The sequence below is a fragment of the Artemia sp. Qi Xiang Cuo genome, chromosome 15 (assembly GCF_049724085.1).
Source record: "Artemia sp. Qi Xiang Cuo chromosome 15, ASM4972408v1, whole genome shotgun sequence".
In the NCBI taxonomy this organism is placed as follows: Eukaryota; Metazoa; Arthropoda; class Branchiopoda; order Anostraca; family Artemiidae; genus Artemia; species Artemia sp. Qi Xiang Cuo.
The window spans coordinates 31,887,267-31,908,233 of record NC_142808.1 but is presented as its reverse complement, the minus strand read 5'-3'; the positions used below and the strand labels follow the sequence as shown (position 1 = coordinate 31,908,233).

At 36.4% G+C, this 20,967-nt stretch overlaps 1 protein-coding gene across 8 annotated transcripts in view; it reads left to right on the top strand.

The window, feature by feature from the left end:
• Positions 1-20,967, top strand: part of LOC148943554 (serine/threonine-protein kinase PAK 3-like) — a 90,220-nt gene that overhangs the window by 22,349 nt on the left and 46,904 nt on the right. For all 8 annotated transcript variants that reach the window (XM_089101846.1, XM_089101844.1, XM_089101845.1 and 5 more), the window contains exon 2: positions 11,257-11,414. In XM_089101846.1, the coding sequence (XP_088957972.1) occupies positions 11,257-11,414 (158 nt within the window). The remainder of the gene's footprint in view (positions 1-11,256; positions 11,415-20,967) is intronic.

Genomic DNA, 20,967 nt, shown 5'->3' with positions numbered 1-20,967 from the left:
TACTGGGAGATTTTAACGCCCAGGTTGGTAGAAATAAGGATAGATGGTATCCCAGCTTAGGTAAATTTGGTGTAGGAAAAGAAAACCGTAATGTATACAGACTTTTGCAATTTTGTAGGTATAACAATCTAGTTATAACCAATACTGTGTTTGGTAATAAAATGGCTCATAAGCTAACATGGTATTCACGTGATGGTAAGACAGCAAACCTTATTGATTATGTTATAGTAAATCGAAGACTGGCAGGATCAATACAAGATACTAGGGTATATAGGAGTGCTGTTATTGATGTTAAAAGTAAAGATCACCATCTAGTAGTGCCAAGGGTTAATTTAAAGCTGAAATATCGGAAGGGTAATTACCTTCCAGGAAGCTATGAGGTTAGTAGACTGCAGGATGAGAATTTGAGAGAAACTTTCCAGGAACAGTTGAATACTAAACTTGAGAGTTTAAAATTTGACAATATAGAAGATGGATGGAAAAATTTTAGGAAAGTAATTTGAGAAGTTGCTGAAAGTGTTTTAGGGAAGAAAGCTAAAACTGCAGCTAGGATTATTAGTGAAAAAGCTTTATGTTTAATAGAAAGGAGAAAGGACTTGTACAAGAATTATCTGAGTGATAGATTGCATGAAAACAAAAGAAATGTAAAGAAAGTGGAGAAAGCATTGACATATAAACTAAGGAGGTGTGAAGTGGAGGCCATTGATAAAATTGCCGAGGATTTAGAAGATGCAGCTAGACGGCATAATAGTAAAATATTGTACTGGCACGTTAACAAATTGAGAGGTAGTAGTCAATCCGGACTTGTCCCAGTTCAAGATAGGAATGGGGTGGCAATTAGCGATAAGGAAAAAGCTAAAGCGAGATGGGCCAAACATTTTGAGAACTTGCTTAACCGAGATAGAGTTGCAGGAAAAAATATAGAGGAAAATGAAAAAGTTTGTGATACCTTGGATGTGAAGGAAGATTTGTTTTGTGAGGAGGAATTAGCAACAGTACTAAAAGGATTAAAGAATTTTAAGGCTCCAGGTGCTGATAGGGTAGTAAATGAGTTTCTTAAATGGTGGCTCTGAGGTTAGAAATAAGTTATTGAAGATTATGAATATGATTTTTGAAAAAGGGGAAGGACCTAACGATTTTAGGAAAACCATAATTAAGCCACTTTATAAGAAAGGTGATAAAAGTGAGTGTGGTAATTATCGAGGCATTAGTCTGGTCTCTGTAGGTTAGAAATTGCTTAGTAATATGATACTTTTTAGACTGAGAGATGCCGTAGAAAAAGTTTTAAGAGAAGAGCAGTGCGGTTTTAGAAAAGGTAGAGGATGTGTTGACCAAATTTTCACTCTTAGGTTAATAATTGAGAAGTGCCTAAGTTTTCAAACACCTTTGGTCCTCAGTTTTATAGATTATGAGCAAGCGTTCGATTCTGTTGATAGAGGAGCTTTAGTAAAGGTTTTATCCTTGTATGGTATACAAGACAAATACATTAAAGTGATTAGTGCTATGTACGAGAATAACACTGCTGCGGTTAAGGTAGGAAATGAGGTTAGCAGCTGGTTTTGTATTAAATCAGGAGTTAAGCAGGATTGTGTTCTATCCCCCTTTATATGGATTATTTTGATGGACTTTGTTTTAAGGAGCACAGGAAAGGCAATGGGAGACCACGGAATCAAATGGGGAGGAAAAAGTCTCCTGGACTTGGATTATGCTGATGATTTAAGCATCCTAGATGAAAGTGTGAGCAAAATGAATGAAGTTTTAGAGGTTTTGCGAGTTCAGGGTGCTAGTATTGGTTTGAAAATTAATGTTAAGAAGACTAAGTCACTAAGGCTAGTAATAAGTGAAGATGAAAAGGTGACGTTGGGTAATGAAAAGATTGATCAGGTGGGCAGCTTCACTTACTTTGGAAGTATTATTAGTAAAGATGGTGGGCGCAGTGAAGATGTTAAAAATAGAATAGCCAAGGCTCAGGGTGTTTTTTCATAGTTAAAAAAGTCTGGAAGAATAGGAAGATAAGTCTGCAAACCAAGATTAGAATCTTAGAAGCTACAGTGATGACAGTGGTCAAATATGGCTCTGAAGCATGGACGCTCCGAAAAGCGGATGAACATTTGCTAGATGTTTTCCAGAGAAATTGCTTAAGGATTTTTCTGGGTACCCGGCTGATTGACCGTATTTCAAACAATAGGCTATACGAAAAATGTGGTTCAATACCGCTTTCTAGGTCTATAATGAAAGAAAGATTGAGGTGGTTAGGGCATGTTGTGCGGGTGAAGGATGACAGATTGCCGAAGATTGTTCTTTTCGGCCAACCATGTAGGGTTAAACGGAACGCAGTTCGTCCCCGTGTGGGATGGGAGGACTCCATAAAGAAAGATTTAAAGGAAATGGGAACTTCGTGGGCGGGTGTAAAAAGGGAGGCTTTGAATCGATTGGGGTGGAGGAGGAGCGTGCGTAGCTGTGTTGGCCTCAGGCGGCTTGGTGCTGCGATGAGTTGTTAGTAGCAGTAGTAGTTAAAATGAATCTGAAGTATAATCAGGATACACCAGGAAAGATCAACTCACCAAAAAATATATTACCAAAAAACTGGATAATGATTTTACTGTAACATAGGAGTAAGATATTGCATAAAAACTTGATAATTTGGTTTCAGAGAATTTAAGTTATAGCTTTAGTTGAAAAAAAAAAGATGCAGTGTCCTTTTGCTGCTTTTCTTTTACAATAAGCTGGATTATGCAGGGAAATCATTTCAAAAATCAGAAAATTTACTTGATTTCTAGCATGATTCCAATTCTTTGAAAAGCCAGAATTATCTCAGTTCTCATACAAATTCTCTGTCCTATCACTAACCTGTATGTCCTAAAGGTTGAATACTGTTAAGATTAATAAAAATAAAAACAGGGAGTGTAGGCAAAAAGCATCAAAAAACACCAGAATACTTCTTTGTTTGAGGAAAGCGCCAAAATTGGCTGAGATGTACTTTTGAGCATGCTCTTTAATATGGCTTGATTAAACAAGCAAAATTGTTCCTTGGAATGCCGCTAGGTTGCTTGAAATCCAAGATGGTGGATGAAAATACAAGTTTGTCAAAATGAGAAGAAATGGCTGTTAATATAGGTTAGTATGGGATAATTGATGGCAAAGGTTCTGAATGTGAGCTTCAAAATAACCTAAGTTTTACTGTAGTGCTGCTAGGTGCCTCAAATCCAAAATGGTAGAAAAAATATGAGTTTGTTAAAATGAGAAGACATGACTGCTCAAATAGGCTTGTCTGGGGTAATTGATTGTACTGGTACATGAAAGTAAGAGCAGACTAAAGTAATAATATCTGGAATTCCGTCGATTGTTGTGAATAATGATAAAAAAAACTCAGCTCAGCAGTGCTAGAAATGATATATCACTGTTTGGGGCGCTTTACATGGGCTGTGTTGCTTGAGGAGGATGCCTTGATCAAACATGAAAACAGTCAGTATCCATTGGCTTTGACGTCAGATGGCCAGATTTGTGTTGGCAACAAGGCTGAACTTGGTCATGTCTTAATCAGCTGCTGAGGTTAACATTCCAAATGTGTCAGCAAAAGTGATAGATGGAGCTGCTCTGGTGCAAATGTTGAACCCAGGGAATTCAAAGACCTTCAGAGAATATGCAGAATTGTTTTTTTTTTTTAGTATAAGCTCTGATATATCAAGAGACTTGATCTCATATTCAATGTTTACAGATTGGATAGTCTAAATATTGTCTGTCAGAAGTCAGAGAGGCCAAGGTTCACAACTGAAAGTTGTTCCAAACGCACAAATCCCATTAATTGGAATGAATTCCTTCAAGTAGATGCAAACAAACCAGACTTGTTTAACCTGCTGTCCCATGGTTTTTTGAAAAGGTCTCCAATGTCAAAACGACTATATTGCACTACTGGAAACACGTGCATAGCTAACCAGGCATTCAAAGAGAAGAACCACATCCAGTTATATTCACAGGAAGAGGCTGACACCTTTCTTTTGCTTCTTGCTTGTTATACAGTCTTACAAGGACATGCATCGATTCTCATATGAATTTTGGATGCAGACGCGATTGTGATTGCGACCTCGTGCTTTGATCGCATTTGGAGTATCCAAACTATTTATTGTGTTTGGTGTTGGTACCAAGTCAAAGTACATTCCCATTCATGAAATAGTTTGATCGCTGTGACCAACAAAATCACAGGCACTTTTGTTCTTCCACTTGTTTACAGGATATGATACTGTTTCTCCTTTTATCCATGACTCAAAGATGCAGTTCTTTGTGACTTGGCAAAATATGCCAGGACTGATGGAGACTTTCCTTCAACTGATAAACCAGCCTTCCCAAGCAACAGAACTGAAAGTACACGACCTTGAACGCTTTGTCATGAAGACAAACGACGTAAGACGAGACTGTGACGACGTGAATAAATTTAGGAAAGAAACATTTCTATGACAAAAGACCAAGAGCGTGCAGACTTCCTCCAGCTAGTGTTTTGTTTTTACAACACATCCTTAGAGCTCCACTAGAGTCAGGTCATGTGTTGAGTTGCAGACTGGAATCAATGCCCACCCTTCCCAGATTTTTTTACTTTGGCTGGGTCAGAGGCACTGATGAAAAGTGGTTTCCCAATTGGTTAGGTTCCCTTCTGCCAGCTCCAAAAGTCTTACGAGATACAGTACATTATGGTTGCAAAAAAAGGGTGTGAAAGAAGGTGTCACTGCAGGAAATTTGACCTTAACTGTAGCCCACTATGCTGGTGCAAATCAAAGTACTTTAATTGTTGAACATGTGATTTTTTTTTTATCAGAAGATTCAATTGATCTCTTTGTGTTCCTGATAAAATTATAATTCTTAAATGCTTTAATCTGTCCATTTAACTTCGTTTGATTCATTTTCAATAAATAAAGAGATGAAGAGTTAGCAAGTATTTAACTGATTTTGGTTTAGCAAATGTATACAAAGGCCATAAATTGGATGCATCCTGGTCTCATACTTAGGCAATTTGTAATGCACAGACTGTACTACAATTAGGCGTATGTAAAATGACAGAACGATTTTTAAAACTGCTGCATTAATTACTCCACTCCAGCCTGTTATATTGGGATCGTGATCCTCACGCGATTCAGAAAACTGACATTTTCTTCCACCGTCTTTGATTTTAGACCATTTTAAACCATTAGTTGAACAGGTCGACTAATTTTAGACCCCAAGCGAATCAACAGTACAACTAAGATATATTTATGTGCATATATATGTGTTTTCAGAATCTCAAGTATTGGTTGCTCCTATTATGCCCATTTGAAGTCATTAATGCTTTTTTAACAAAAGTTTTATTTTTCAACTGCAATCTTGAATCTGAAGTGCCTAGCTACAATACGGTACAACTTAGGCTAGTTTTACGTTCATACTCGGAACTTTTACCATCGTTTACCCCATACTGGCCTTTTTGAGCAGTCATATCTTTTCATTTTGACAAACTCATATTTTCAACTGCCATCTTGGATTTGAGGCACCTAGCAGCACTTTGGTAAAACTTAGGTTAATTTTTAAGCTCATATTCGGAACCTGTGCTATTGATTACCCCATACTAGCCTTTTTGAACAGCCATGTCTTCTCATTTTGAAAAAACTTGTATTTTTTCTGCCATCTTAGATTTCAAGCCACCTAATGGCGTTCCGAGGAAAAGTTTTGCTTGCGTAATCGAGCCATATTTAAGAGCATGCTCAAAACTACATCTCAGCCAATTTTGGTGCTTTCCTCAAACATAAGGTATAGCAGTAGCAATAACAGTAGTCCTAGTAGCAGTAGTAGTATTAACATATTGCCTTTTGGTCAGTTGAACATCCTTCTCATCAAGTCCTGGAAGTCTCAACTTAATGCAATTAGCCATTGCTATGGCATTGCTGGTATGTCCTTTAGATAACATGTATGTTCATATACTTCTTGAAACTTTCATTTTAATGCTCTTAGCCCTACAAATAGTTGCAATAGAAGTAGTAGTTGAAGTAGTAGTAGTTAGTGTAACAGTGATTGTACTAGTAGTAGTAGCATGCAAATATTGCCTTTTGGTTAGATGATCTTCCCCTTTAAACAGTCTTTGAAAGTTCCAACTTAATGCCCAAACCAATTCTCAAGACATGCTCTTTTGACAATGTACATGCACATTTCATCTTTTGATTTAGTTCAGATTTCCCTTCAATATTGTAAATTTAGTAGTGTGATAGTGGTTTTGTGGGTAGTTGTAGTAGTATTGGTAGTACTAGTAGCATGCAAATATTGCCTTTTTGATCATCTCCCTTATCATTTCTAGAAATTTACAAATTAATGTACTCAGTCATTCCTGAGTTAGGCCCTTTTGACAATTTGTCTGCACATAACAAGTTTTGATTTAGTCCAACACTCTACTCAACATTCCCTGAACACCCTTTGTCTTTTTGGAAAGGAAAAGTTCAAAATATTTACCTTTCTCAATAACATCTACTATATGTAAACAATGAACGCATTGCCCTGAGGACATTGCCCAGAGGTTCTGAACAAAATAGCTCTCTTATAATCTTGATCATATGCGTTTTGGGGAATGATAGGCTTGGGGGATGGTTGCCCTTCACTTACTTTCGACTCTTAAAAGGCACTAGAGATTCCGACTTCAAATCAAATAAGCACCCTCCAATCCAAATTTTATGCAACTACCCATTTCATAAAAACCCATATATTCCCCAGGACATAAATTACAACCCTTTCCCCTGGGCTCGGGGGTGTTTTGTCCGCCATGAAGACATTTTATATGATCTGTGGACTATTGTGAACAAAATGGTTATCTCACAATTTTGATCGGATGTGTTCAGGGAAAAGAGGATGTCAGAGAGTAGGGGGGGGGGCTAGTAATCTCCACCACTTTGGACTTTTAAAAGGGAACTAGAACTGTACATTACCAATCAAATGAGCCCCCTCTAAAGTTTCCACAACCTCTCCTTCCATGAAAAAAATTATGGGCCCCCAGAGCATAACTTACAACCCTTGCTCCCCAGACTCTGGGGGGTTGTGTCAACCCCAAAAGCCTTGTTATGTGATCTTTGGAAATTTTTTTGCACAAATGGCAATCTCAAAAATTCTATGCGATGCATTTGGGAGAAATACGACGTGTGGGGAGGGGGAGGGGCTAGCTGCCCTCTGATCACTTTGACTCTTGAAAAGGACATTAGAATTTCTGATTACCAATCCAATGAGCCCCCTGTGAAGTTTATACGACCGCCCGATCTATAAAAACCGTATTTGTCCCCAGGGCACGACTTACAACCCTTACGTTGAGGGCTTGGGGGGGGGGGGTTGTGATCTTCAAAGACTCAGTTTCCAGACCTTTCATCTACGTTGAAAAAAATGGCTATCTCAGAATTTTGATTGGTTGTGTTGGGGAAATGATGGGCGTGGGGGGGGGGGGGGGCTGGTTGCCTTCCAATCAGTTTTGACTATTAAAAAGGGCACTAACCCTTTCAGTTTCCAATCGAATGAGCTCTTTCGAAGTTTCTACGACAACTCCTTCTGTATGAAGTGAGCTGGTCTAAAAAAAAAAAAAATTACAGTGTAACCACATCGCTCTTTACGTGGACTATTGTGCTGCTTGTGACAAAAGAGATTGTACCATAACTAAAGTTTTGTTTTTTGCTATTTTTGCTGCGGAATAGAAATTTTTGGCCAGAGAGGGACCCTCCCCCTAGCTTGAAAAACGACACTACATTAGGCAAACCAAGCTCTACAGTTCCGTGTTTATTCATAAATTGTCAGCTGATAATGGAATGAACGCCATAGTGATTACCAACGTTGTTGTGATTTTATTAGCAGATGACTGCTACTACTTGCAACTGCGATTACCACTATAGTTGAGACTGCGACTCATTGCAAATGAGACTGCAACTACTTATGGCTGCAACTGTGCAATTACTACCACGATTTTGACTGCGATTCTTACTACGTTTAAGTAGCAAATTTTGAATAGCAAAAGAGGTTGTTCCATAACAAAGTGGCGTTTTCTGCCATTTTGTGCCACAAAACATCAAATTGAACTGACTCAACATTTTGTTAATGCAAATTTTAAGATTTCCAATCGATTCGTCATGGTCTATAACCCTTAACTGGCGTTTTTCAGCCCCGCATTAAAAAAAAGAGGAAACTAAGGTGCTTTTTTGCTGTAGCTTATTACCATCATTTGGAAATTAAATACCCCCGAAGGATGAAAACCTTCAGCGTGATTAGGGGGATTCATGGAACGGGTGAATAAATCAGGATTCTGCTAGATTTAGATGATTATCAAACAGCTCATGCATAACCTTATTTGTTTATTAATTTTTCTCTGCTAGTACTAGCAGGCTTATTTCAAGGTCGCAGAGAGGTATCTAATGGTTTTATTGAAAGCTACTGCCTCTTATAGATTCCTCTTAATAACTGCATTGCAAAGTGCCATATGACACAAAAAAGCACTCCATGGGACTAGAAAACTCTGGGAAGCCTAGCGAGATTGTCATTGTAATCACCATGGTCGAAAGGCCTTAATCGGAGCATTATATTTTACCCTCTTGTATAGTCCTCCTCTTTCTCCGCTTAGAAAGTGAAAACAGAAACAAACGTGCTTAAAATAAAACTGCTAAAAAAAAAAATCGTTTTTATTTTCATGAACACAGTTGGATTTTTATGTGCAAATTTTTGCATGTCAAAGATGCACATATCTGTAATATCTCAGAAACGGTTAAGTTTATTTAGTTGAAACTTTCAGTGCATTAAGGTAAAACTTTCACGTTAATAAAACCAGAATTGCTGAGACCTCCAGGAATTAATATCATTATATAGTAAAGAGTCATATGCCAAGAGTCTTTTACATAATTTGCGTAAATTTGTTTTTGCAATAAAATTCTAATGTTAAGACAGATCGAAACGATAGTTTCTGTTTTTGAATCAGCTTCAAACGGGGGTTTTTTTTCTTCAAAAAGTGTTTTTAAACTTTTGGTTACTATGAGCTCTAATTTGCTGTTTACTGGGCTGCAGCAGTTGCTGCAACAATGACTAAGACATCGTGATGCTTCAGTTGAATGACTAAGGTTTTTTGAACACCTCATCCCTAAGTTATAAATTTCACAGAGACCTCTTACGCCGTAAAGTTGCACGGAAGGTTATAATTATGAGACGGTTAAAGGAGTTTTTCCCCAGTGATTTAGCAAGGTCGCGTATATTTCTTCGATGTTCACGCTTACCTTCTATACTGTAATGCTGTCTGCTCAAGTACTTTCTCGACCCATTTACTTTCTCTTCCTTCGATCCAGAATCCAGTCATCAAAGTGCTCTGTGGTAATAAAAAACGCGCAATTACTTATATTTATATATATATTTATATATTATATTATATTTATATATCAGCGCAGATTACTACAACGTTTTAGTGACCTGTTCATGACTGAAGTAATCTCCACCATCAAAACCAGTCAAGCATCCTGAATTGGACAACTTGCTGCTTTTTGCTCTATTGGTCTAGTTAGAAGTAGGTTAAGACCTCAATGTTGTAGCTAGTATATTATCTCTTTCGTGATTTTTCTCTGGAGTGATCTTTCTTCCTTTTTTTTCTTTTTTAGAGGGTCGTAGTAAGCGAAAGATTTTTTTTTTGTTTTGTTTTGAAGTGTCATTTTCATATCAGTGGGATTGACCACGCTATTTTCTTTTTCTTTTTTCTCTTCCTGTTTTTTTCCCTTCTTATTTCTTTTTGTTGGCTGATAGTAATGTTAATATTAGGGCTTTTTTTGAAAGGTTGTTTAGTTTAAACAAGTTCGCTTCTGGGGGTTTATGTATTTGCCAGTTTAGTGTAAATAAAATCCTCATTATTATTATTGTGCAATTTTAGGTTTTGCACACGAAAATTTACGAAAGATTAAAGAAAAAAAGTATAATTGTTTACTCTGCGTGCATTCCTAGTTGATTTTATCTTGTTGAAGCCCACAGAGCCTCATTAATGATAAGATGATATAGCGAAGATAGACCGGTTCCTAACAGCTACATATTATCAGGACCAAACATCCAATTGACTTTCTTTTTTTAAGAAACTTGGTGGTATTTTTTTCCTGACACAGATGTGTGGATACTGCACTATTTTAAGCTGCACTTTTATGGTCATTGTATTATACATATTTGCTTACAGTCGCTCATATAGACAACTGAAAATGCATAACCACTCTTAGATTAGATTAATTTATTACAAAAACGACCTAGTTAAACATGATCCACAGGTAACCGCCCATGGGAAGACATAAATGCACTGGCACTGGGGTTACCACAAACTAATTCCACATACTTGAAAAATAACTTAAATTTTTAAGTAAATTTTAAACTTCATTTTCACACATACTGATGAACATTCACGGAAAACACAGAAGAAAAAAGAAAAAGAAGACAATAACAAAAGAAAAAAAAATAATAACATAAATATTCAATCTGAATCCTGGCTCCTCACCCCCCTAACAAAAAATTCTTTACTTTCTTTTTAAACAAATGCTGGTGTTCAGCCGCCTTAACACTATCTGGGAGGGAATTCCATACCCCCTGGCCCAATTGTTTCATTTGAAATCCAGTACGACTTCCACTCCTATACTCTGTTACCAGATTATGCAAATCACTATTTTGTCGAAAAAAATCTAAAAACACCGATGTACACACTTCATGAAAACACTGGTAAGTAAAAACTGCAGCCTGGTAGTCACGAACTTGTCCCACATCCATCACCTTTAATTTCCTAAAACAAGCTACTGTATTATTAGTTTCTTTAACGTACCTTCAAAGTTGACGTACCAACGTAGTTCAAAGTTCTTAAAGAAGTAATGAAGTATTTCTTTTACATTTTTCAAGGCAAAGCACCACCTCTCTTGTTGTGCATGATTGCACACCTTTGGTGTGCAGATATGGATGTGGATAATAACAATGCTATAAATGAAAAGAAGACTGGCAACTTAAAGATATTAAAATGCTTTTGAACACAGCTCGATCCAGCTTTGCGAGAATTTCTTTGAATTCATAAAACCTGGCATATAATAATAACATGTCTTGAATGTGTAAAAAACTTTTTCGCCTTCCTGAGAAAAGTCGTCTTTTGAAATGGTGTTGTTTAAAAAAATATTAACCATATGTTATTTATGTCTCCACTCCACAGGACGTGAAAGGTTTATAACGTACTACAATAAAGTAAGGTTTTGTTGTTTTATTTTTGGCTTTATTTTTCAGTGAAGCTGAACAAAAGGAGCATCCGGAAGCTGTAATTGGAGCTTTCAAAACATTTCAGAGTAGTATAAAGAAAAAGAAATCTGATGAAGATGCCTTCAAAGTCACTGTCACAACCAAATCTGCCATTGATGAAGAAGATGAATTGGAATCAGGAGGAGGTAACGGCCAGCTATTTTTAAGATGCTTCTAATTTGATTTCAACTCTCAATAGAAATACTGCTGCTTACCCCCTCCCCCATTTCCTCCGTGCAGCTAGGAATGTATTTAGGGTAGATTAAAGCTTTGTTTAGGCTGCTGCTCATTGTATTAATTGATTTATAAACAAACTTGGATTCTCAAATAATAATAATAATAATAAAAAAATCTTTAAAGAAATGGAAAAGAAAGTGAAAAAACATTGTGGGATATAAGCTAAGCATGACTCTAGGCTTGCATAGATGTCTGCATGGGAGCAATATTCACTCTTCCCCAGCAATTTAGTTGCCATACAAAGCAAATTTTGGATTCTTTGTCAAGCAATTCATTGAGCTAAAAAAAATTGAACTATTATCGGGGAACGAAAGAAGTTTTCCGGCAAATTTTTCCTGCACAGCATCAATAGTAATATAATCATGGATACATTTTTTCTAAAGGATAGCAGTAGTCACGGAAGACATAATCCTGTGTGGACATAAACACAGCTAAAATAGCTCATTGGGGCAATTCAATATTGTTGCCCATCGCAGTCATTTTTTTCTATATGTACTTAGAGAGAGTATATGCAAAAATAGACGTTGGAAATAGAAAATCGTTGGACAAGTCAAAGAAGATTAGTTTCTGTAGTAAGTCTAGTGAAAGAAAAACTGTTTAATGAGGATCCAATTACTATTATTGCTATTACTCTAAACATTATTTTGAATCCATAGTTGTATTTGAATAATCTGTTTTCATGCCATGTCATATAAAAGCAGAGGCAACCCTATCATTGCCTATAGTAAGAGCCATAAGGATTCAGTGTTGTATTATCATTTGCTATTTATTTTTTCCCAGAGACACTTCATATGGAAGGGGGGGGCGTATGAACTTTACAGGGTTCATTCAGGTTTGCAAAAAGTTCCAAAGTGGCCAGTAGCAGAACCCGACAAAATTCCAAAAGCTGCAAACAAATTCAGGGATAGTGGAAGCACTCGCATCGTCTGGCAAAACCTACCAACAAATTTCACTAGGCCATAAAAACTACCAAGTAGTATGGCTGCTATGCTATCGCACTTTTTGCATGCCAGTGCTCATTCGATTGGAAAACGGAAGTTCTAGTGCCCTTTTTAAGAGTCAAAGTGATAGGAGGGCAACTAGCCACCCCCACGCCCTCTTTTCCCCAAATGTAGCCCATCAAAATTTTGTAATAGCTGTTTTGTTCAAAAGAGTCCAAAGATCATACAACAATATATCCAGGGTTGGCACAAACCCCCAGAGCCCGGGGGCAAGTGCTGTAAGTTATACAATGAGCCCATTGTTAATATATAAGGTTCTTATGGAAGGGTGGTAGCATAAACTTTGAAGGAGGCTCATTTGATTTGAAATCGGAAGTTCTAGCTCCCCTTTAAGTGTAAAACGTGATCGAAGAGTAACCAGACCCCTTCCCTTTACACCTTTCCCCCCCAATGGATCACAAATGGCTATAAGTTATGCTAGATGCTCATTGTTACCATATTCAGTTTTTATGGAACGAGTGGTCATGTACACTTTGGAAACTCAATCGATTGAAAATGGAAAGTTCTAGTGCTAGAAAGGTGTAATTTTTAGTTATAATTGTTAACATGTAAAGTTTTTATTGTCTTTTATTACGTTGGGGGGGGGGGCTTTCAACCTTATCGTTTTTTGCAGTTGAGGGGGTGTCAACCCCAAAACCATAGTTATTTGGCCTTTGGACTAGGCAAGGGCTGTGAGTTCACTCGCCCGTATTAACTTGTTTCTACTTTCATAGAATATTAGGCGATGTTGAACAAAATCAAAACAGATTATGTGGATGCTGATTGTCGAAAGGGCGTATCAGTAAAACCTTGGAAATGGCCAAGGAGATTAAGTTGAAGCTTTAAGGGCATGTTGAACAGTGCTGGAACCCACAGGGAGTGCTGAGGGAATTTTAAACTAAATCAAAAGACACTATGTTTATCCAGGTTATTAACAGAGAATATCTGCAATAGGAGTGGCTAAGGGTCGAAATATTCAGTCTAAAGAAACTGTGTGCATCTCGGTTGTCAGAACGGCGTATCTGAAATATCCTAGGAGCGACTAATGACATTTAGTTGAAACTTTCAGGGGTTGAGGGGAATCTGAAGTAAATCAAAAGCCACTGATTAGAATTATTAAATAAGGAGTTGATGTTTTAATTCTTACTCCTGAGACATGAAAAACTGGAAAAATATTTATTCATTATATTAACCAGAACCAAAACTTTGTCAATCAAAAAACGATCAGAAATTAATTAAAATTTTTTTTTTTAAGAAAGAGTAAAGAACCATATTAAACTTAAGATCAGCAGAAATAAATTTCTACAATAATTCAGACTCAAAATAGCCAGAAATTAAAATAAGCGATCATAGAAAACTTAGAGATAGACTTAGATTTAAAATAGAGATTAAATAAACGATCATAGAAAACTTAGAGATAACAGGTACTAATAAAGATGAATATATTAATGTTTAAACGAGTAAAAATTAAATTGAATGTTCAAAACAAACAAAAATTACTACAAAGTAATTCACAACGGAATTTTGGCTACTGCTCTCTTTCCCCTTCCCTAAGGGTAAAAAATCTAAAGGTTTTTGCGCCATTGGTGCTTTACTGAAAACGGAATATGTTACAATAATTTTTTTTTTATATTTGCAATATTAAAAAGTAAAAATGGAAATGACAATGAAATAAAATTTGAATTGTTGAGCTTCCAAGAATGAAATTACTATATATCAAATATTCAGTTTGTTTTCGCTAGTTTTTTTTTCAGTCGTCTTGGTTATTATTGTGATTTTATATTTATTTTTAAAACAAAAGTATAGTGTTCAAGATACAGTTTCCAATAAAACGCGAATAACGCAACAAGCTTTAGACTTTTACGGTTAGCAAAGGGGAAAAGGGCAGTAGCCGAACTCCTTTTGTGTATTACTGTATAGTATTTTTGTTTGTTGTAAGTTTGACTTAAACATTCATCTTAATTTTTACTCGTTTTAAGATTTATTTATTCATCTGTATTAGTACTTCTTATCTCTGTGTTATGTATGATCGTTTATTTTTACCTCTGTTCGTTTCTGTTTCATTTATTCTTTAATAGTAATTTTTGTTCGTTTTGAGTTTGAATTATTACACGAATTTATTTCTGGTGGCCTTAAGTTTAATATGACTCTTTAGTTTTTGAAAAACTTCTTTTTCGGAATGTTTTCTTTCCTAATTAATAATGGAATGAAGAGTAATGAAAAAAAAACATACAGCATCTCTTCCTCTCGGAAGAACTATATGAATTTGGAGAAAGATAGGCTAAGTATGTCATAAATTTTTGCTTCTATTATGCTTAGCTTACCATGTAAATGGAATTCAATACTGCTTAAATTTATCAGTTCTATGGAAGGCTTGTTAACCCGCTTGCTATCGCTTCAATTTCTAATCTTTTTTGAACAGGATTTTTGAACTTTTGCATAGGTATTTTTTGTGTTCTTACTTAGTTACATATTGTCTTGTCCAAAACTCTTCGATATATTTCATATTTTCATCGTTTTTAAAGGAGACTAAAGATAGTGTTTAAGCTTTGTTCGGGAACCGGTTTTGCTCAAGGATTTAGATAATGGGGAATATTTAAGAACTAGCCACAGAGTATGTTATACGACAAGCATCAAAAATAAAATAAAAGCACAGTATATGCTCCTCTGTGAGACCAGCTTAAAAACACAAAACAATATAGGAGTTTTGCACGGTAAAAGCAAACCGATTAAGGACACTTTTTACAGTATAAAAATAAAGCATTTTAGGATTGTTTTTTTCGTTTCATTTGTTACCGCTTCTGCGTAATGGCTCAGTCCAATGATTTTCTCTCATTTTAATTATGAAAAGGACATGTCATGATTAGTTTGTTGACAAGTTCGGAGTAAAGCCATCTTGATTGTATTAGGACTATAGACTCGCTTTAAAATTAAATCATAATTTGAAATTCTCTGTTGTATAGAGAGATAACCGGATTTCCAGAGTTCATATTATTGTTTATTTGATTTTCACTTCGAGTCAGAGGCGGACTGGGATTGAAAAGCTAAGGGGCCATTTGGGTTAGGCGGCCTTACCTATGGCCCTCCTTATAGAAGGAATTTCTTTTGTTTTTATCGTGTTTAATCAGAAAGGGCCTTGAAGAATGAGTGGAAATTGCGCTCCGCGTCATTCGCACAAAATTTGCGCCGCCAGGCCAATTAGTGCTATCTGCTAAGTAAGAAGTATGCTTACAGTAGGAAGAGGACAGAAACCGCTAATCATTTTTTGTGCTAGGTCTCCCTGATGCTCGGTTGGACTCGGTGTTGCTCTGGTTTTCACACAAAGGGAGAATGGCATCGTATTTTCAGATTGAAAAAAAATTCAGCTTTCCTCCTGCATCACGGAAATCTGGGCCAAAGAATATTCACGGCATTTGTCTTCCCGAGACTCCTGCATATCTTCATTTTAATAAGATCAATGTGATTTGTGAAAGATAGGTTTTCATCAACAAGAATGCCCAAAAAACGAACATATCAGTCTTTAGATCTATGAATTATTCCATTTGGCTGATGAATTTCTGATAACAGTACACAGAACATTGACTATTAGAGCAGTAGTAAAAAAAACCTCCGCCGAACATGCTTGCAACGTTAATAACGTGAGACTATTCTATATTAACGTCTGAGAATCCTTTGATTTTTGAAAGTAACAAAGATTTATGAATAGATCATCAAACTGTTCATGGTAATGAACTGTATTTAAGGAGTGACTCGCCTCAATAGTAGCCGAAGCTCTAAAAAACGCAACTTTGATATCAATAGATTCTTCACAAGAATTGGCTTTTTACGCTGATTCCAATTAAGGAAACTTAGACATACTTTTCCTGGATCAATTTTGAAAATCCTTTTCACTGCTTGATCCAATCTTACGTTTCTTACTGTCCAATTGTGTGGATGTCAACTTTTCCTTCACTGTTAAAACCACTTTCTAAGGTTTACAATAAAGCTAGAAACCTCATTCAGGAGACTAATCATTCATTACTTATGCCATTATTTGATCCTGAGTCACTATATATTCTTTCATGTGCATGTTTAACTTTTGCTCAGCTTCATGGTGACCTCCCCCGGCCCTTAAGTGTTCCGCTATCTTTTACCTCTGATCAAAATAATTATAATCTTCTTAATATGACAAATCATTGTCAAATTCCATTTACTCCTTGCATAAGTTCAGATTTTAATCCTCAAATGGTGTGTCATATTGTTTGGAATAAGTTGCCTGAATCAGCTCGAGGGTGCCACTCATTCGTTTTCTTTAAAAAAATTGTTAAAAATTCTTTTTTTAGTCTATTTAATCTAATTAATTAATTTAGTTTATTTATTCTATTTTTTCTATAGTTTTCATTTTTTCGGTATTTTATTTTCTTCTCCTTCGTATGTGAGTAAGTGATCATTATAATTTTCTTTTGTTTTTCATCTCTGAGTAAGCAATTCATTTGTCTTCCCCCTTTGTACAGGCCAATGAGCCTTTGGGGGAATAATAACATGTAATATTGTATGTGTATCTAATGAAGAATAAATCTTATCTTACTTCTTTCCTTTGTTTACATTATTTTGTTTACCTTCAACTTTGGAAGCTAACGTTTATCCTAAGGGCTATGCAAGGCTCTCAGCAGCTACGAAATTTACAATCGTGACGCAAGTTTTGTATCATGGTTATAGCGGTAGCTGCAACCTAGTAAAGAGCAAACCACATCCCATAGTAACCGAAAGTTAAAAAATGCGTTTTGAAAAAAAACTACCTAGTGAAAAAAAATTGTCATGTAACACTCATTCAGGAATCGTAACGTTATTCCGGTTTGTCTTAGAAGTAAAAGTTTATTGCAAAAAGAAATTAATGGTGATTTCACAAAAAAGCCTGAAACCCATCGAAAAGGGCGTCAGATCAAAATGAAAGTTGTACCATTGGAATAAACATGGTTGAAAACCGTGATAAGGGAAATTACAGTCCCCCTCCTTGAACAACAAGGAAAATCACTTTTGCATGAGTACAAGGAAAATCGTTTCTGGCAGGGCTAAGGGTCGACCAGAACATCATAGAGAGGTGTGTAATAGCTCATTCGAATGGAAATTAAATTTGCTAGTGCCCTCTTTAAGTGACCAAAAAGATCCCAAAAGACCCCCTCCCCCAAAGTTATCCAATCACAATTTTGAGGGAGCCATTTTGTTCAACATAGTTCAATGGTCAACAATCTTTGGTTTCGGTGATGATATGACCTTCCATAGTCCCTGGGGAAACGGTTGCATGCTGTATCGCTATCGGCCGTATTTATATCACGCGTATCGGTATGAGCATATTGCTGTTGGACATATTGGTACCGCAGATTTTTAATAGCTCAGATAAAAGAAATTACTCATATCGACGTCCAGTGGCGTAATTTCATCAGATTCCTGGAGGGGGGGGGCCGAGTTGGTAACACATTTTCTCTAATCAAGGGAAAATCACCCTGAAAATTAAAAATAAACCATATAGTACCAAAGAGGCAAAGATATTCTATAGAAAACTGACCTGTTTCTCTGAATACTTGAATTATGCAGGCTTATCTTAGTTTTGACAAGATTTTTTGTAGAAACTAAATTTCTGCTGTGGGGAAAATGAGGTTAGGGGGAATTTAGATTTGGAGGAGGAAGGTGCCCCCTCCTGCCCATAACAAATTGCGCCCCTTTCTACGTCCTTCCTATAAATTCCATCACCAGCAAGTTCCAAATGGCACTAAAAACGGCAATTTTGGCGCCGTGTCTCAAGTGGAAAAACTGGGTCTATTGGGCTACTAGGACTTTTTAGAGTGGCGTTTAATGGCTCATTTGAAAGCTATTTTTCATATCTAGTGAATTTAAACCGCTTTACTATCCATATGTGTCATATAGAACTAAAAACGACACTTTTGGTATCATATCTTAAGCAGAAAAGTTTGGAAGTGCAAAAAGGAATCATCAACGTAATAATCAAGATCCAAAACCCTTAACCAGAGATTTTCAAGAACACCTCCCATATTTTCCTTCTCCAAGCCCCCTTAATAAGCTAGGTAATTAAGGTACAAGCACTAATATATCAAATTAGATTGTTAGAGGTTTGGCTTTGTAGATAAAGCCTTCGACTTCGAATTAGAGTCGCTTGCGTTCGACTCCTGCGTGTTTTTTTTTTCAATCATGGTTTTCTCCCTTCTATACGGTCATTTTAAGATTATTTCACTGTTTTTGTAAATGTTATGCACTCATTTTTTCACGCATGTCCCAGGAAGGTATTTGGTCAAGCATTTTAATTCAGAAGGGAATAGAAGTCATCCAGTCCATGGTTGGCAACGACATCCTGAGTAGATCACTAAATCCTTACCTCAATGAGTGGCGTAATTTTGTCAAAATTCGTGGGGTGTGATCAACGTTGCAAGCAATTTTCCGAAATCAAGTGAAAATTACAGATAAAACTGAAAAACGAACTGTATAGTAATAAAAAGGGTAAAGATGTACTAAAGAAAATTTACCTGTTTCAGTAGATACTTGAATTATGCAGGCTTATTTTAGTTTTGACAACATTTTTGGAGAAACTAAATTTAAGCTGCGATGGGGAGGTAAACTGGGGTCTGGAGGAAAACTGAGGTCTAGAAGGGAAAGTCGCCCCCTCTGCCCCATGGCAAATTAAGCCCCTGACCTCACCCCCTACCACTTAGGGGTTGGAGTAGTGTAGGCATGTGGTTATGGAACCACTCAAAGTTGTATATTAAAAGAAGGATTACTTATTGTTATACTTACTTATTCAAATTATTTACTTGACAATTCCACCGTAATATTCTCTCCATACGCAAGATTGTGCATCTAAAGAGGAAGAAAGACGAATGAAAATAGTTCTCCAGGAGAATTCAGGTAATTCTTCCGATAATTTTTGAAATAAAAACAAACTTAGTTTATAATACCATATATCGTACCTACACAAGAAATGATCTTTTAATGAAATTAAATAAAAAAAAACAAGTTTTTTAAACTGAAAGTAAGGAGCGACATTAAAACTTAAAACGAACAGAAATTATTCCGTATATGAAAGGGGCTGTCCCCTCCTCAACGCCTCGCTCTTTACGCTAGAGTTTTTTATTGTTTTAAAAAATAGAGTTATGAGACAGAGTCAAACTTTAGCGTAAAGAGCGTGGCGTTGAGGAGGGGACAGCCCCTTTCATATACGGAATAATTTCTGTTCGTTTTAAGTTTTAATGTCGCTCCTTACTTTCAGTTTAAAAAACTGGTTTTTTTTATTTAATTTCTGATCGTTTTTTAGTTAATGCAGCTTTTATTTGCATAAAAATTTTTCTTTTCTTTTGCTAAACGGATGTCTTTACAAATTAACTTACGTAACTAACTTCTACATTCGTATACTTTTCTTCTGGCAAAAAATACAAAGTTGCAGATTTTTGCAGATATGAGCTTGAAACCTATGTAATAGGGTTTTCTGATACGCTGAATCTGACGGTGTGATTTTCATTAAAATTCTTTCACTTGTAGGGGATGTTTCCCCCTCTTTAAAAAATCGAGTAAATTTTCTCAGGCTCGTAGCCTTTGATGAGTAATACTAAACTTAATAAAATTTATATATTTAGGATCAGCATTATAAACACATTCTTTTGATACATTTATTGACATCAAAATTTCGTTTTTAAAAGTTTCGATTACTATTGAGCCGTATCGCTTGTTTTTTTATTGTTTTTTTTTATTACGTATATGTTATTACTTATATGAAGGGGTTCTCCCCTTAGTCAATACCAATTCTCTTTACGTTAAAAGTTAAAAAAAAAATTTGATTCACAAACCCCTGAATCACAAAAGCCGTTTAATTAGAATAGATAACTCGTTTGAAAGCACTAAAAAAAAAACCGTAGCATACAGAGCGTGGTATTGACTTGGGGGAGAACCCCCCTCACATAGGTTATAATTTCTGTTCATTTTAAGTTCTAATATTCCTTCTTACATTTCAGTTGAAAAAACTTGTTTTTTTTACTTAACTTCTGATCGTTTCTTAAATAATGCTTGGAAATCCGGCGCCCCCTTCCTAGACATGTCCAGTCCCCCACAGAAACATCCTCCACGGAAATTTTCTCCCGAGTACTCCCCGCCTCTAGCCCCCCCCCTCCAGAAAAAATCCTTCCTGAAAATGGTTGTATACTTCCCAATAACCAATAAATAATGCTGGCAAGTCCGGCGCCCCCTTCATGGCAATTTCCCTGCCCCCCGGACACCGTCCGTCATGGACAGTTCCTTCCCGTTAGCCCCCGCCCCTCGCCTGCCCCCCCCTCCCTGACCTAAACTACTCTGAAAAAGGCTGGATACTTCCCAATAACCAATACTATATGTTAACATTGAGTAAAGCTCATAACTTTCAGCCCTCCCCCTGGGGACTTTGGGGGATCAAGTCATTCCATAAGACAATTTTATCATATTTTTGACTATGTTGAACAAAATG